Raw genomic sequence first — 18,168 nt, 5'->3', positions numbered from 1 at the left:
CTCCCTGTGACAACGGTTCCGTCTTGGCGCGGGGAGTTTGCAAGGTAGTGGGAGGGTTTTGGTCCGTGCTGAGCGCGCTTGCTCTAATTTGATTTTCAAAAAAGGGCGCGCGTTCGGAAGTCGTGACGGCAGTTGTTCGGGAGTTGCGCTGCAGACGCTTTTATTGCGAGGGGACGTGCGCCGTTACCCCGTCAGTTTCGGGAAGACGTGTGCCGACACCTGTCCTCTGACAAGACGTGCGCGACGTTCCGTCAGTCTCTGAAAGACGTGCGCTGATTGGTCTTGGAAGACGTGCGGCTTAGCGCGGCTGTGGGCCGTTGGATTGGCTTCGATCTGGGCCGTCGCTTTCCGTACGCTGTGGATATAAATAGTACGCAGGGGGGGCCCGTCCTTGCTATTGTTGTATATCTTGAGCTCGTGCCTTAAGTTTCAACTCGCGTCCAGGCTTTTCAGCTCGCGTCCCAGGTCTTCTTGCTTGTTCGAGTTCTCGCGGTCTGCTTCAATCTTCTTCCTGGGTGAGTGTTTTTTGGAATCCCGTTCCGTTTCACGATGTCTGGTTTGGAGGGTTCAGACTGTTCAAGCGGGTCTGATGTGGGTTCTACGAACCAGTTTGTGTCCCACGGTAGTTCAAGTGAGCCCGATGTAGGTCCTGAGGGAGGGGTCGGGCCTACCACCCGAGGTGCTTCGGGTAGGTCGGCATCCACCTCCCGCCGTGGCCGGGTTGTAGATCAGTTCGGCCCTTCGACTATGACGCTTGAGGAACTTCAAACCCTCGTAAACTACTATAATTTTCCCAGTGAGTACGGTTATTTTATCCCTACGGGGAGCTTTCCTTGGGAACACGGTCCTAATGAGATGGTGATTTTCCGGGAACAGCTCGCCGTGGGGCTGCGACTGCCCTTCCACCCTCTTCTTGTCGAGGTCCTAAACCACTTCGGTGTGACGGTTGGCCAGCTTCACCCGAACTCTATTAGGAACTTAGTGGGAACGATCTCTTTATTTTGCGACGAGAACTTCCCTCTGGATCTGGAGATTTTTTCTTCTATCTTAATGTTGAAAAAGCAAGTGGGTCCCCTTCCTGGGCGTAGGCGGGCATACTACCTGTCCCCTCGCCCGGGCTTCAAGCTCTTACACGGACTCCCCAATAAGGTCCCGGCGTGGAAGCGGGACTATTTCGGGGTGCGAAGTGCGATGGGGTGGCCGTTTCAGACCGGCTGGGGAGTGGCCGCTCCTGATTCCGGCATCACACTTGATGAGGAGACGGCGAAGGGCCTCCGGCAATGGGCGCAGCTTGGGCTGGATTGCCAATGGTATCTGACGGAGGCCAAGCTTATTGCTGCGGGCCTGAGTTCGGGTAGGTTCTTTCCCTAGTGATCTTGTCTTGTTCTTCGCTTACGTCTTACTGATGCCGAACTCCTTTTCGCAGGTACAATGGATTCTCGAGGGTCACGAGGTGCGCACTTGTTCGAGGGGATGAAGAGGAGAAAGCGGGTGGCCAAGCGAGCTCGCGCCGAGCCATCCCGAGCTGCGGAGCCCGAGGTACCGGACTGTCCGGCAGAGGAACCCAAGATGGTTCCTCCTATGCAGGGGCTGGCGGGGGCTCCTTATGCTGAAACCACACACACGGGGGCTCCCGCCTATTCCGAGTCCGCTCATATGCGAGCTGGGCCGTCGGGCTCGGAGGCCTCGGGGGACTTCAGGAGCGTGCTGTCGCCTGTGCATGCTCTTCAACGGAGTAAGGAGGCGATGTTTCCTGAGGAAGTTGCGGCATGGACCGAGCTCCCTCTGCACCAAGTGGCCTGCCGTGCCGTTACTCATGCCATGGTGGTAAGTGATCCCTTCTTTAGAGCTCGGCTTCTATTTTTTCATTCGTTTCTCTGACCTCGTTTTCCTTTGATAGGTGAACTCCTCCATTCACGCCTTGGCGAACCAGGTGGAGAAATGCTCGCGGCAGGCGCGGGCTGCCGAGGAGAATGCTCGTGCTGCTGATGCTGCTGCTCGCCGTGCGCGGTCTAGGCAGGCGAGGTCTCAGAGGGATGCCGAGGCCATGGGGGTGGTGGTGCAGCGCATGGCGGAAATGAAGCTGGACCTGGAGCACCAGGTTGAATATCTTCAGGAGGATATCAGGGAGAGGACTCAGATCTTCTCTCAAGGCATCGAAGACGCGAAGAAGAAGGCTGTCAGCGATTACATTGCTTCGCCGGATTTCGATGACCTGATGGTAGACTCCTATAGGAGGGGTTTCAAGCTAAGTCGGTGGATGATCCGGAATACGTACCCCGACCTCGATACCAGGGCCATATCCACTTCGCGCATCACTCCGGAGATGGCTAATGCCGCGGATGCCGAACCAGACTCCGAGGGGGAGGCAGGTCCTTCGGGCGTTGTCGGAGAGGCTTCTGATAACGATGAAGTAGCCCCGGGCTTGTGAAATGAAATGAAATGAAATGTACACATTTGTTTTGAAATGAAATGTCTTTTTGTTCATGTACTGGTGTCTTCGAGCTATATTTTTTGCCGAACTGACCATTTCGGTCCGTCAATTCGTTTTATGAAATGACTTCGGCGTACTTGCTTTGGTGGCCTATAGATAGTACCTTCTCAAGTTGACAACGTTCCATGCTCGGGGTACTTGTTTCCCTTCTAGGGTTCTGAGCTCGTACGCTCCCCCACCGAGTGTTTTCATTACTCTGTAGGGTCCTTCCCAGTTCGGTCCAAGTTTCCCTACGCCGGGTTCGGGCACCATGACCTTACGGAGAACCAGGTCGCCGACGCGGAAGTTCTTCTTTTTTACTCGCGCGTTGTAGTACCGAACTACCTTTTGTTGGTAAGCCGCAGTTCGGATGTGCGCGAGGTCTCTCACTTCGTCCAGTAGGTCGAGGTTGGTGCGCAACTCGCCCTCGTTTGTCCGTTCGTTGTACGCTTCTAGTCGTAATGTAGGCACTTCGATTTCCGCCGGGGTCACTGCTTCGGTGCCATAGGTGAGGTTAAAGGGGGTCTCACCCGTGGCGGTCTTTTCCGTGGTTCGGTGTGCCCATAAAACACTTGGTAGTTCGTCTGCCCACAAACCTTTGGCTCGGTCCAATCGCGCTTTTAGTCCGCGGAGGATGGCTCTATTCATTACTTCTGTTTGGCCATTTGCCTGCGGGTGTGCGACCGATGTGAAGTTCTGACTAATTCCCATACTTCGGCACCATTCTTGGAACTTGATGTCTTCGAACTGTTTGCCATTGTCGGAGATCAGTACCCGAGGTAGCCCGAAGCGACATACGATGCTCTTCCAAAAGAAGTTTTGTATGTTTCGGGCCGTAACTATTGCCAGGGGTTCGGCTTCTATCCACTTCGTGAAATAATCTACTGCCACCACTAGGAATTTTCTCCCGCCTGTCGCTGGTGGGAATGGCCCCAGGAGGTCGATGCCCCATTGGGCGAAGGGCCATGGACTGGTGAGGTATTTGAGGTCGGCAGCGGGCTGATGGTGGATGCTGGCATGCTTCTGACACTTGCCGCATTTTCTGACAAGCTCGATTGCCTCTGTCTTCATCGTTGGCCAGTAGTATCCTTGTCGAAGTGCCTTTTGGGCGAGGGCTCTGCCCCCCAGGTGTCCACCACACAAGCCTTCATGGATGTCGCGGAGTACCAGCTCGGCTTCGCAAGCATCGCAGACAGGGGAGCGTGTAGGATCGTCGGTACAACCATTCGTCTATCATGACGTATTTGGCTGCCTGGCGCTGCACCCTCTTGGCTGTGTTGCGGTCCACGGGGAGGGTTCCGTCTAACATTAAGCTCGCGAGTGGGCCGATCCAGCTCGGCTCCGCTTCGGTGACGGGAGCGACCTCTCTTGCCCCACCGAGAATGCTAGGCCGAGGCAAGTCTTCTACGTACACGGTTCTCCTGGCATTGTGGCTCGTGCTAGCCAGTCAGGATAGGGCGTCGGCCTCAGCGTTCTCTGACCTCGGGATTTGCTTGATGAAGTGTGATTGGAAGTTGAGCAGAGCTTCCTTTACTTTTGCCAAGTACGCAATCATAGTGAGTTCGCGTGCTTCGTACTCGCCTGTAACTTGGTTGACCACGAGCTGGGAATCACTGCAGATAACCACGTGCTTTGCCCCGACCTTGCGCGCTAGGTTTAGCCCGGCTATCAGTGCCTCGTACTCTGCCTTGTTGTTGGATGCCGCGAACTCAAAGCGTAGTGCGTATTCCAGTTTTGTTCCGCTCGGGCCGCGTAGCACTATTCCAGCCCCGCTGCCTTGTTGGTTCGAGGAGCCATCTACGTGAAGGATCCAGGGCTCCTCATCCCAGTTCGCACTTGGTCTAACCAAGAGGGAAGCCACGCTGGCTGCTACTTCACGGGGCTCGGATTCGTTTGGCTTGAGAGCTCCGAGTTCGCCCGAACTGGGGACCTCGGGCTTGACCAGTTCAGGGGCTCCGGGGTCGAATGTGCACTCTGCGATAAAATCTGCCAGGGCTTGGGCCTTGATGGCAGTTCTTGGCTTGTACTGGAGATCGTACTCGCTGAGCTCGATGGACCACTTCGTCAGCCGGCCGGAAACCTCGGGTTTGAGTAAGACTTGCCTCAGAGGTTTGTCGGTCAGGACGATGATGGTGTGGGCCTGGAAGTACGGGCGGAGTTTCCGCGCTGCTATCACCAGGGCATATGCTAGCTTTTCTATCTGCGGGTACCTTGTCTCTGCTCCCTGCAAGATTTTACTAACATAATATATGGGTCGTTGGACCCGGTCTGCCTCCTTTACTAGTACCGAACTGACCACCTCGTCGCTGGCCGAGAGGTATAGCTCTAAGACTTCGCCTTCCTCGGGCCGAGCTAAGGTTGACACTTTGGCGAGGTAGCCTTTTAGCTCTCAAACGCGAGCTGACAGTCTTGGGTCCATTCGAACCCTTTGCCTTTGATCACTTTGAAGAAGGGTAGGCAGCGGTCTGCCGATTTGGACATGAAGCGGCTTAGGGTGGCTATGCGGCCGTTTAGCCTTTGGACTTCTTTTATTTTCCGAGGTGGTCTCATATCTAGGATGGTTTGTATTTTGTCTGGGTTGGCCTCGATGCCACGTCGATTGACAACGTAGCCCAGGAACTTGCCCGAGGTGACGCCAAAGACACATTTGTTGGGGTTTAATTTCATGTTATACTGACGCAGGATTTGGAAGACAGAATCTAAGTCTTGTATTAATTCTTGCGAAAACTGTGTTTTGACGACCATGTCGTCTACATAGCACTCTATCTTTGTGCCAATCAGGGGCCGAAACAGCCTATTTACAAGTCTTTGGAAGGTCGCCCCGGCGTTTTTTAACCCGAAGGGCATGACCTTGTAACAGTATATACCGAACTCGGTTATGAAGCTGGTTTTTTCCTCGTCGGCCTGGTCCATCCGGATTTGGTTGTAGCCTGAGTAGGCATCCAGGAAACTTAGCAATTCATGTCCCGAGGTCGTGTCCACTAGAAGGTCGATCCTAGGAAGGGGGAAGCAGTCTTTCGGGCAAGCTCGGTTCAGGTCGGTGTAGTCGACGCACATGCGCCACTTGCCGTTCGCCTTTTTTACCAGCACAGGGTTGGCCACCCAGCTCGGGTAATGGACTTCCCTTATGAAGTCTGCTGTGAGGAGCTTTTCGACTTCCTCGTCGACCGCTTTCCAGCGCTCCGGGGCTAAGTTCCGTTTCTTCTGTCTAACGGGTCTGACTAAAGGGTCAGTGTTAAGTTTGTGAGTTATAAGACTAGGGTCAATACCGGGCATATCGGCCGCGGACCATGCAAAAATATCTAAATTTTGGAGTAAAAAGCTTACCAGTTCGGTCCGTAGGGGTTCCTTGACAGAAGCACCAATCTGGAGTGCGCGAGATGGGTCCGTAGGTGAGGTCGGGATCGCGACTGTCTCTTCTGTCGGCGAGGCTCGTTCTTCACCTTGCTCCGTAGGCCGCTCCAGGTCGAGGTCGCCGGCCGGCTTGGACTTGCCCTTTAGGGCGGCGACGTAGCACTTGCGAGACTCGAGCTGGTCGCCCCGCACTACCCCCACACCGAAGTCCGTAGGGAACTTCATTGCCAAATAATAGGTAGAGACCACCGCCCGTAGGATATGCGTGATTGGCCGTCCTATTATGGCGTTGTATGGGGAGGGGGTCACGACTACCAGAAAATCGTGGTTGAGTCTGACCGCACAAGGCCACGTGCCGACTTCCACGGGCACCGTTATCTTTCCAAGGGGCCTGACTTCCTCCCCGCTGAAGCCCACCAGGGGAGTGCTTGCAGGTTTTAGTTCGTTCCTTGGCAGCTGTAGCCGATCAAATGCCGACTTGAATAGGATGTCCGCCGAGCTGCCTGAATCTACGAGCACGCGTCTAACTTCGAAGTCGCTGATCCTGAGTTTAATGACGAGTGCGTCGTTGTGAGGGTAGCGAACTCCCCGTGCGTCGTCTTCTGTGAAGAGGATCGGCTCCTCGGTCTTCGGCCTCTTCGGGGGGTTCCGCTCCTCGAGGACCACTTCGCGAACTGAGGTCCGAGCTGCCTCTGATGTGCACCCTGCCACCACTGAACCTCCCACAATTACATGGATGGTTCCCCGAACTGGCCTTTCTGCCGGAGGCTGTCGCTGCATCGGTTCGGCAGGCCTGCTACTGGTCTCCGGGGCGTCTTTTAAGTGTTCGCCCGGCTGATCCGCTTTATTGCTATTATTGTTGTGCTGTACAAAGTTTCTTAAGTATCCGCGACGGATGAGCCCCTCTATCTCGTCTCGAAGGTTATTACATAGCTCGGTACTGTGACCGTGGTCCCTGTGGAAACTACAATACAAATTCTTGTTTCTTTTGTTCGGATTTCCCTTTAGGCGAGGTGGCCATTTCACGAAGGGGGCGTCCTTGATCGTCATTAGGATCTCGGTCCGCCTTGTGTTCAGTGGCGTGTAATCCGTCCGAGCTGGCAGGGGAGCTCGGAATGACTGGTTCGGTTTCGGGTCCCGAGCCGGGTTTTTTCGGTCGGCCGAGCTAGAGGGCTCACCGTCCCTCTTTCTTTTCTCATTTCCGCCCTCAGTTCTTTGGTTGATTTCCTCCTCCGTCCTCATGAACTTGTCCGCGAGCTTGAGGAACTTGGCCACGGTCGCGGGTTGGTTAGCTACCATGTGCCACTTGAATTCCTTGTGCGTCACCCCTCTTTTTGCTGCGGCGAGCTGCACCGCGGGGTCTAACCGAGGTATCTGTAAGCATGCCTCGTTGAATCGTTTGATGTAGCCCCGTATGGGTTCTCCTTCCCTTTGGACTACTCCGAAGATGCTTTCCTCTGCTATGGGGCACCGTTTGCTGGTAACAAAGTGTGCAGTGAAGACCTGCACGAACTGAGCCCAACACTTTATCGATCCGGGGGCCAGGTTCCTGTACCAAGTGCGGGCTACCCCCTTGAGGGTGGTGGTGAAGGCCACGCACATGCATGATTCGCTGGCCCTGGCGAGGTGCATTTGGGACTGGAAAGCGTCCACGTGGTCGTTGGGGTCGAAGGATCCGTTGTACTTGTCTAGGGGCGGGAGCTTGAAATCTCTAGGCAAGGGGACTGCCAGGAGCTCTGGGGCGAGGGGGGAAGGAACTGAGAGAATCGGGGCGATTCCTACCTCGTCCGAGCTCGTCTCGCCTTTGCCTCTGAGCTCGGATAAGACGCGGGTGGCGGTTCGTCGACTTCGACGGCGTCTTCGCTGCTGAGTGGGTCTTGTGCTGGCGCTGCTGGCCTCCGTGTTGCCGAGCTCGATGGGCTCAGAGTTCTGGTAGTCCGCTGCTGCCAGTGCGCCGAATCGGTTTCCCACCAGTAGGGACTCCGGTTTTGAGACCCAAGGTGCTGACCTCGCGGGCGAGGTTCCTGATCCGCCTGCGAGCCGCGAGGCGGGGATGACCTTTCTTTCTCTTCGGCCTGGGGACGAGGCCTGGCTGTTTGGGGGATTCTGGGGCCTGGAGGCCTTTCCTTGGTGAAGGCGCCCATCCTGCGGAGAGGCCTTTACTGGCTTCGGGGCAGGGTGGCGAGGTGGAAGCAGTGGTTGGTTCGGTGTCAGTTGGGGAAACTGCTGCTGATAGTGGTATTGGGAGGGGTTGTGCAACACTTGATGTTGGTGAAGCTGATGTTGCTGGAACTGCTGCATCTGGGCTTGCATTGCCCGCATGCATTGCATTAAGTCGTCCAACCGATTTTGGCTAGCTGCCAAGGGGACGGCGGTCGGTTCAGTGAAGGTAGTCTCGATGGGAAGAGGGAAGGAGATGTTTGCGGAGGGCAGGCTTACAGGTGCCACCGTTTGTGGCGTAGTCAGGTTGGGGATTCCATCCACCGTGAGGGGGATGGTGAATTGCCCAACACACACTACGGGGACTTGGAGCTGTTCCCCGGTGGTGTTTGTCTCTGTGCCGCGTCCGGCGTTGCTGGATGAGGCCATAAGTAATGAGTTTTTCAGAGAAGAAGGAAAGGGTATGAAAGTTTTGGAGGGAGGCTTTTTGAAGCGTTTTCCCACAGACGGCGCCAATTGATGATGCACAATCTGGCCGGTCTTAGCTGTTGATGATCTTGCCTCTGGAATGAGTAACAGGGACCTGAAACGGGAGGAGAAGAGAAGCTCCGAGGAGAAGAGAAGCTCCGGGGAGAACCCGGCGTAAGGGCTCCGAAGCTCAAGTTAGAATCCTTCAAAGGCAAGAATAACCAGATAGCGCGAAAGTTAGCCTACCTCATCCCTAGGGGGGTAGAAGCCTTTTATAACCACCTCGCGCACTCACTTCCAAGCCTTCGTCAGGTCGGGCATGATTACTTCTGAACTCCTGCCAGTTCGGGTGTCATTTCCTCTGGTCGGACAGAACCGCCACTGTTCCTTTTGTCGGAGCCGTCTCTGCGGCTAGTGACGACGATTGCAGGTGGTGGTGGCAGGAAGCCGTTTGAAATGCGGCTGTTAGGCGTTAGATCCCAAATCAGTCAGGTACGCCGCCCTTGGATAAAGACGTCCTTGGGGTCGGGTATGTCTGGCCGGCCTAGTGCTTTGGAAGTAAAGTGTTGGAGTGGTGAGCGAGGTGCCTTGAGTTCGGTTTGGAGTGTTCCGAGCTGCTACGGGTCAGCTCGGGTCAGCTTTGTGAGGCTTGGGGCCCAGTACAGTTCGTGCTCCTCGCAGGGAGCTCGGGTTCTCAGGAGGGAGCTTGCTCTTATCAGGGAGCTCGGGCTCCTAGTAGGGAGCTCGGATTTAGGAAGCTCAAGTTCTAGGGAGCTTGGACATTTGATAGGGAGCTCGCTCTTTTTAGGGAGCTCGGGCTTCTAGTAGGGAGCTCAGATTTTAGGAAGCTCAGGTTTAGGGAGCTCGGGTTCTTTAGGGAGCTCGGGCTCCTAGGACCGAGCTAGGACTTAGGGAGCTCGGGTTTTAGGGAGCTCAGGTTTAGGGAGTTCGCTCTTAACAAGGAGCTCGGACTAAGTACAGCGGTCTGGAGTTCGGGCTCGGTAGTGAGTTTGGACTTGCTTCCGATGTTCGCTTTGGGTGCTCTACTGTCCCGAGCTGCTTGCCTTTGCCACGTGTCGGGCGATCGCGAGGTCGGGCCAAATTTCCCTTCATCAGATGTAAATAATAAAAATAAAGGTAGAGAAAAGAAAATAAAAACTATGTTTTCCTTCTGTCAATATCTAAGCATTTTCTTTTAAACCTCTTATTAAAAATGGACACACCAGTGTGAAATGTGAAGGAAATAATAATAAGGGAAAGTTCTGGATTAGTACCCTGTATTTTGGGCCTAGTGCCACTTTGGTCCCTAAATTTTGAAATGCAACAATTCAGTATTCGAACTTTCAAAATGTGTCAATCCAGTATTTAACTAATCTGTTAACCAACTATTATGTGACATTTGAAAAGATACAAATGCCCTTTGTGTGTCATCTAATTTTCTTTATCAATTATCCACATATTGATAAAAATGAGCAGTTTCAAATTTTTATCTGTATTATTTAAGAAAGTTGGGGTTACGTCTCAATGGGCATTCTAGTAACCCCAACTTTCTTGAACAAAAGAGGCAAAAATTTGGGACTGATAATTTTTTATCATCGTTTGAATGATTGATAAAGAGAATTAAATGCTACTCAAAGAATATTTGTCTTTTCAAATGATACTTATTGACTAATTACTAATTAACGGGTTGATTAATGGCAAATACTAAATTAACACATTTTAAAAATTCAGATATTAAATCATCACATTTTAAAATTTGAGAACCGAAGTGACACTAGACCCAAGTGAAATTTCCCCTACTAATAAAAAAATTTGACACGATGCTTTAAATTTTCCTTCCTTCAATGACGTTTTATTTTAATTCGGGGTTGCAAACAAGTGATGCAACCATGGTAACACTAAATATGCTAAATTTTGTGCTGGAAGTGGAAGCTCATTAGATGTAATGGAGCTAAGTTTTGAACATCATTTCTCTTGCTAAACTTATCCAACGAGTTTACTAAGAGCCTCCCATGTGGCAAAACATCAAGGACCCATTTTTTTATGCATTTTGTGCTTGATATTATCAACCATTCATATCCAAATACTTCTCCAGTTTTGAACCAAGTAATTCGACCCATGAATACGAAACAGTGGCATATTCAGTGTTCATTTATGCTTTAATTTGTCCAGCAGGATTCGCTGCACACAAGTCTCTACTTGTCTGTCTCTGTCTGCTCGAGTTGGATGGAAAGGCTGAAAATTAGTTGTCTCTGTCTGTCTCTGTCTCTGTCTGCATTAAAGCGTTTGAAAAGTATAACAAATGTATTTTATATACAAGCTGTATGATATTTCCTGCAATACCTGCAACGGTTTGCAAATTGTGATCTGTAACTTGTCAAATCAATCAACGAGCAATGACCAGCCTTGACAATTTTTAATCCATGTAGCTTATGCACCTACAGTTCTTCACATTCTGAATTTTGAGGATTTCAGTCTTTCAGAGCCAGAGCAAGCGAATAGGCAAATCAGAACCAATGGCTGCCGGCTTTTATTTTCTTATTTCCTGCTCTGCTTTTCTCTGTTTCTTCTCTGGAACCTCCATCGCTGCTGACTTCATTACTCGATCTAAATCTATCAGTGATGGGCAGAGCTTAGTTTCTCAAAATGGAATCTTCGTATTGGGTTTCTTCAGTCCAGGAAAATCCAACCGCTACGTGGGGATCTGGTACAAGAATATCCCAACTCAAACAGTTGTTTGGGTTGCAAACAGAGACAACCCGCTTACAGATTCCACAGGGGTTTTAAAGATTGACGACGAGGGAAATATTGCCCTTGTCAATAAAACAAATAGCCTCTTCTGGTCGTCGAATTCATCAAAAGCAGTAGCAAAAACAGAGAGTCTAATACTACGGCTCCTAGGGTCCGGAAATCTTGTTCTGAGCGACGGGAAAGGCGGTAACCCAGATCAAAACTTTTTGTGGCAGAGCTTCGATTATCCTTGTGATACTTTACTACCTGGAATGAAAATGGGATGGGACTTGAAGACGGGACTAAATCGGCGTCTGTCAGCGTGGAAGAGTGAAGATGATCCTTCTCCTGGAGAGATTACTCATGGGATGGAACTTTACGCAGACCCAGAAGCAGTCATGTGGATTAGATCCAGAAAACGTTACAGAAGTGGACCATGGAATGGGCGAGGGTTTAGTGGAGCATCTCATAGTATGAAAGATAACGCGATGTTTACTTACCACTTTACGTTCAACGAGGAGGAGGTATCCTTCCTGTACCAACCCATCAATGGCAGTATTCTTTCGAGAACCGTCCTAGAAATGAGCCACGACAGCGGCCAGTTTGAACGCCTCTACTGGGATGATCGGCAACAGAAATGGGAATTTTACTTTAAGCTGCCAAAAGAGTTCTGTGACGAGTATGGCGCCTGCGGTGCATACAGTAATTGCGACATGAATGCATCGCCATACTGCAAGTGTTTGAAGGGGTTCAAGCCTAAATCTCCGGCTGCTTGGAACTCAATGATTTGGTCCGATGGATGCACACACCAGACATCCTTGGATTGCGGCAAGGGAAAGGGGGAGGGGTTCTTAATAGTTAAAAGTGTGAAATTGCCGGATGCGGAACATACTTGGTTGAACAAGAGCATGAATCTTGAGGAATGCAAGGCAGAATGCCTGAGAAACTGTTCATGTACTGCTTATGCAAATTTTGACGTTACTGAAAGAGGCAGCGGATGTGTTCTCTGGTTCGGTGATTTGATCGATATTAAACAGTTTCCAAGTAATGGAGGTGGACAAGAGCTCTACATTCGAGTGGCTGCTTCAGACTTAGGTAAGGAATTACTTTCTCTTCCCACTTCCCACCGGTCATCTCCGTTGCAAACCTGCATGAGAGGAATTTGAATCCTCTGCATCATTGACCTTTGACCAGAGTAAAGTAATTAACACACCTGTACTCTGCTTCACCATTGTGGGGTTAGCTAGGGTACACATGCATTCGCGTTGGCAGTTGGCGGATGAGCCACTCATAAATGACCATTAGAATAACTTTGGTTGTTTTGGCTTTTGGGAAAAACAGATCCGCTGTTTGGATGTTAAAAGATTTTTCAAAGTTGAGATACTCAAGATCTCTTCAGCCTACAAAAGACAATAATATAGTTTGGAAGACTTGTTTGGTTATACTACTCTCTAAATCCTTGCTTTTGATCTCATAATGATGGAAAATTAGCGACGGTGTCTGCTAGTTGCCTTATTAATAACACATTTTACAACCATTCTCAAACATGGACCAACCGGACGGGTCAACCCATCAAAACGCAAAATTAGTAGCTAAAACAGATTTTTAGGTAGCCCAATTCTTGAAGTTGTTGATTTTATCAAACTTACATGTTCATACTCATGTTACAACCTATAATATTTATTATTTTAAGCTTATTTTGGTATAAAAAAATTAAAAGAAAAACTTTAAGTATATAATCTAAAACCATTTGTATTTTTTAATATTTTAATTGAAAAAGCCAAACAATTGAACCGGATGGTTGGACCATTCAACCTATAATGGGGTGATAAAATCTATTTTTATTTGATTCAAGCAAGAAAGATTTCTAGGTTTTAGAATGGAAGCTCAAAGCTAGGCATTGGAATAAAGAAATTTAAAGCCTCTTATTATTATTTTTTTTTATCTTTCTGGAGTTCCAACTTATAGAGGAATATGGCTTTCAAAAATCACTTTACTGAACGACCAAACCAAAAACAACAAGGAGTCTTTTTCTCAAGCTTTATGGCTTTGAAAAGCCCAACCATGACAAAATGGGGCCTGAGCATACACCGCCCATAGATTATGACACGTAATTTTTGAGTGATAAATGCACCCTTTTTCTTTTCTTTTGCTTCGCTTTTCTTATGAACTTAACCGAACAGACTAACAGCCAAATAGATAATCCTTCTAGGATTTTTACTGTTCAGTACCCTTGGAAATCTTTGACTCCACCGATAAATGCTGACCGTGAATCGAAAGCCGAATAATGTTTATTTCAACTAGTGGCGTGACAAGTAGGTCACTCAGACGGTCAGACCTTCCAGTGTCATCTTTGTCCTATCGCAGAAATGAATAAATACCGTTGCTGGTCATTAAGAGAAAGGCCAACTCTAATTTCTAATTTCTATACACTTCAGCCTGAACGATGCCACCGCCCATCGAATTGACCCAGCTGGATTTTTTGAAAGCAAAATTTTTGAGTCACCCTCTTATGTAATATATGTAACATTATGTAAGGGTAGATGTTTCCAATTCACGAGGTAGTGTGTTGTGACTTGTGAGTAAATATGAGCAGAATTCTCATGGGCCGATAATCTGGAGTCAAAAATTTTTCCCACACCGCATCCAACCACACATTTCATATCTTCTTACACATAAATTCAAGGAAAGATATTTTACCATATGTGGGTAATCATATTGTGTGCAGGGTTTTTGCTTTCAGAAAATCCCATCAAAGCATCTTTCCATTCTTTTAAAATTCAGACAAAAACCAAATCACACTGGATTATGGGCGAAATTTGGGCAGTTTGGTTAGGGCCATCCCTAGGCCCAATCCTGACATTTTAACTTTGGATCCAGGCCCAGCCCAACCAGAGTTAAACCCAAAATAACTTAAATTAAGGTTGTGTCTGAGCTTGTGTGGGCTCAAGAAGGCTTGTTCAGTCTCGGACGTATTGATTACATTTGCCTTTCGTTCATGTTCTAACTTCTAACTTTGTTTTGGGTTTTATAGCTCAACTTAGAAGTATAATAAGCTAAATATATCTATGTGTGTATTTATACAATTCATACGTGTCTGGGCTAGTTCAGATTAATCATATATGTATATGGTAAACGTCTAAAATGGTGTATAGAGGTGATATGAGATTTGGCTCTTAATTTAAGAATGACGATCCAATGAGGGCACTCTCACTCTCACTCTCATTGTTATTGAGTACGTATTTAACTATCATGTTTTTTTTTTTTTCTTCTTTTTTTGTATATATACTGTTTTTGAGCCAATGAATGATAAATGAATGCTAAGCGTTAATTTTGCATGACCATCATTCATTACCATATAACAATTGCAGTATGCAGCATGTCTTGGCATTCATATAAATTTTTGTGTGTGAAGATGCTTCGAGGACGGAGAAACGTTTGATACTGGTAGTCGCCATCACAGTAACCTTAGCGGTGCTTCTCTTGGGTTGCTGTGGCTTCTGCATCATCTGGAGGAAGAAGAAGACCAAATCCAAAGGTACGATGATATTAACTCGCCCACTCCAAGAAATGCTAGCTAGCTGCATGCAATGTTAATCTTAAGCCTCAGGGCTCAGGGCCAAGAAGTCGTTAATGTACTCGCTTCCTTTCTCCAGAATTAGGTAATATTGCTGAAAGCATTACAGACAGAAGTCTCTTGGATGAAAGTCATATGGACAATCTCGAGCTACCTTCCTTCGATTTTGTTACTATAGCAACGGCTACCCACAACTTCTCAGACAAAAGCAAACTTGGAGAGGGTGGCTTTGGCCCCGTTTACATGGTAAACTGAAACTTGGTACACTGAATTCACAGTAAAACACAGTTACATATATATATATATATATATATATATAGGATAATATTAAATCTCACTGTAAAAAGTAATTAAATGGCCGGCGGGCATCTGTCTATAAATATGTATATATAGGGTAAGTTCCCAGACGGACAACAAATAGCTGTGAAGAGGCTCTCCAAAACTTCGTTACAAGGACCAGAAGAGTTCAAGAACGAGGTTATTTTAATTTCAAAGCTTCAACACAGGAATCTTGTTAGGCTCCTTGGTTGTTGCATTCATGCTGAAGAAAGGATGCTGATTTATGAGTACATGGACAACCAAAGTTTAGACCATTTTATATTTGGTATGTACCACCTCATTTGCTCTCCAAATAATTCGTTCCCATGCATTTGTTCACTACTTTACATGTAAGCGTGGCCTCCAGAGAAGATTTTCACTGATTCAATATTAATTTATTACTTCCAATTTACATTGGCTGGCTACAGATCAGGCGAGAAGCAAATTATTGAATTGGAAATTGCGACTCCGCATAATTCTGGGAATTGCTAGAGGACTCCTTTATCTACATCAGGATTCCAGGCTACGAATCATTCATAGAGATCTAAAAACAAGCAACATTCTGTTAGATGGCAAAATGGAGCCAAAGATATCAGACTTTGGCATGGCAAGAATTTTTGGAGGTGATCAAATAGAAGCAGAAACTAACAGAGTGGTGGGGACATTGTGAGTGCTACCATCTCATCTCCAGCTCTAAATTTAAATCCCCATTTTTCGCAAACACAAATATAATTAATTTAATTCTTTGTTGTTGCAATGTAGTGGTTACATGCCCCCCGAGTATGCCATAGATGGAATCTTCTCGGTGAAATCGGATGTGTATAGCTTCGGCGTTATAGTGTTGGAGATAATAAGTGGAAAAAGGAACAGGGGATTTTGTCATCCAGAATTTCAACTAAACCTTCTTGGGCACGTAAGTATGGCTACAACCAAAAGAAAAAGAAACGATAGATCGATCTGTGTGTACGTAAACAATCCTTCATCTCCTTAATTGATGACTATTTTGTTTCAGACATGGTCACTATGGAATGAAGGCAGAGCAATGGAGTTGATAGATCCGTCAATGAGGGATTCATGTTGTGGGGATGAGGTAGAGGTACTAAGATGCATCCATGTGGGTCTCTTGTGTGTTCAACAGAACACGGAGGATAGGCCGACCATGGCGTCTGTGGTTTTGATGTTGAGCAGCGAGTGTGCATTGGCCAAACCTCAGCAACCTGGGTTTTTTGCACAAAGGTATCCTGTAATGACAGACTCATCTTCCAGTAAACAGGAATCTTCTATTGCAAATGATTTAAGTGCTACGGTATTAGAAGGTCGATAGACCCTTAGTGGTCACTATTGTGGGACAACTCCGCGAGGACACACAAGGCAAAATTGAGCTACATGTACCTCATGAATTCGTCGTTTAGTTTTACTCTCAGATTCGTTTATTTATAGGAAAACCATACTTATTCATCTTGTGAGGGAATTGTAGTAGCATCACCTGATCTATCTTTTAGAGGTGAAAAATAAAAGGTATATATGAAATACAAAATCAAGGTTTGTTTGTTGCATCATCTCCATGGTTTACTGTAAGAAATGATCGATATAGTTAACAGTATCATCAGACTGTCCATTCAAGAAGGATAGAAAATCCCTCCAAAAGGATCCACCTCGTTTGGTTAGCAGTGTTTTCTGTCTATAACAGCCCCCTATACCCTGTTAATTGATTATCCTCCAATTCCAATTTATTCTGCATATAGGAAATTACTTTGCATTTTGGATTCTAGAGCCCCATGGGAATCTTCAAATCTCGGTTTACAGATGATCAACCATATTAATGGCTGCAGGTCTTGGATGAATTCTGGTCACTTTAATTTTTAACAACTTTTTATTACTATAAGGTTCCTGCAGGCGGCATCCTCTAGATGTATAGTTTTTCTTTTTTTTTTTCCTTCTTTTTGATGAGTTATATATGATCATGTCTTTAACTCTTTAATGTGTGGGACATGGTTTCAGTAATGATCACTCTTCCCAAACTGAGCCTTAACAAGATTACATAAGATATTATCAATTAATAAGTTAGTAGATGCTGGGAAAAAGAAAAAAAAAAAAAAGCTTAGGCTCTTTTTAAACAGAAGGGAATGCTCCCATTCAATCCGACCTAACATTTTAGGATTAGGTTGGGACTGACGTGCCACATGTTGCACCGCTACAAATTGAGATTAAAGAAAATATTAGTGATGAAGATCAAAATCTCCCAGCACTGTGACAAGAAATCGGTGTAGATGGAAGGTGATGACCTGCAAAGAAAAACAAGTCAAAAAGCCTGGGGTGATATCCGGGCTTGGGACTCCGACGTTCAAATTTGTAATGGGCTGAGCTGTCCAACTACCTTGTGAACTTTGGAATTTACCTTTATATAGGTAAGGACATCCGTGCCAATTAATACATGGGGGCGTTCTTTTTTTTGGATTTTGAGAGGGGGGAAAGTTAGTCAATGGGATTTTGGTTCTCATTGACCAAGAATCCTATGCTTATTTTTTCAGATATATGTGGGGAGCAGTATCCATTTTCAAAGTGGGTAAATAACTTTCCCACGTAGGGGGGAAATTGTTAATATTTGAATAGAACAAAAATGCCCTTTTTAATAATGAATTTTTATGGTTAAAATAGTCGTTACATTATTTATCTAGGAAATAAAAGAACATAGGTACATGTACTTACCCCGATAAATATTTCCCAAGAAAAACTTACCTAGATAATTGTATTTACCCTAATAATTAACTTACTGAAAAGTGCATGGAGCCATAGTGGTAATAGATGAGACACTTGGTGGATTCATGGATTCGCATGCCAGTTTCATGTGTACATGGAGGAAGCACAGTGCCTACCAAATGACAGAGTGGGCATGAGATGACTGCAACGCCAAGGTGGTTGTCTTTATACACACGTGATTTAGCTCCAATATATTTCTTTTGGTGCTAATTCGACTTGACAAGATGTGCTTCTTTGGTTACTTAGATCAGCTCACATGTCAGGCTGGCCTTCATCACTCACCATCAAGGTACCTCGAACTGGGCAATTGTTGGGAATGTCCAAGGTG

At 47.2% G+C, this 18,168-nt stretch overlaps 1 protein-coding gene across 1 annotated transcript in view; it reads left to right on the top strand.

Moving 5' to 3' along the window:
• LOC104590711 (uncharacterized) overlaps nt 1–16,639 on the top strand; it is a 33,034-nt gene extending 16,395 nt beyond the window's left edge. The window contains exons 8-15 of the mRNA XM_088895907.1: nt 10,631–10,759; nt 10,915–12,280; nt 14,601–14,723; nt 14,842–15,008; nt 15,156–15,366; nt 15,509–15,746; nt 15,843–15,993; nt 16,093–16,639. Coding sequence (XP_088752033.1) covers nt 10,631–10,759; nt 10,915–12,280; nt 14,601–14,723; nt 14,842–15,008; nt 15,156–15,366; nt 15,509–15,746; nt 15,843–15,993; nt 16,093–16,404 — 2,697 coding nt within the window. The 3' untranslated portion in view covers nt 16,405–16,639. The remainder of the gene's footprint in view (nt 1–10,630; nt 10,760–10,914; nt 12,281–14,600; nt 14,724–14,841; nt 15,009–15,155; nt 15,367–15,508; nt 15,747–15,842; nt 15,994–16,092) is intronic.
• The last annotated feature ends 1,529 nt before the right edge of the window (nt 16,640–18,168 follow it).

Source organism: Nelumbo nucifera, chromosome 1, assembly GCF_055504915.1.
Source record: "Nelumbo nucifera cultivar China Antique chromosome 1, China Antique-T2T, whole genome shotgun sequence".
NCBI lineage: Eukaryota > Viridiplantae > Streptophyta > Magnoliopsida > Proteales > Nelumbonaceae > Nelumbo > Nelumbo nucifera.
This window is presented reverse-complemented; position numbering and strand designations above follow the sequence as displayed.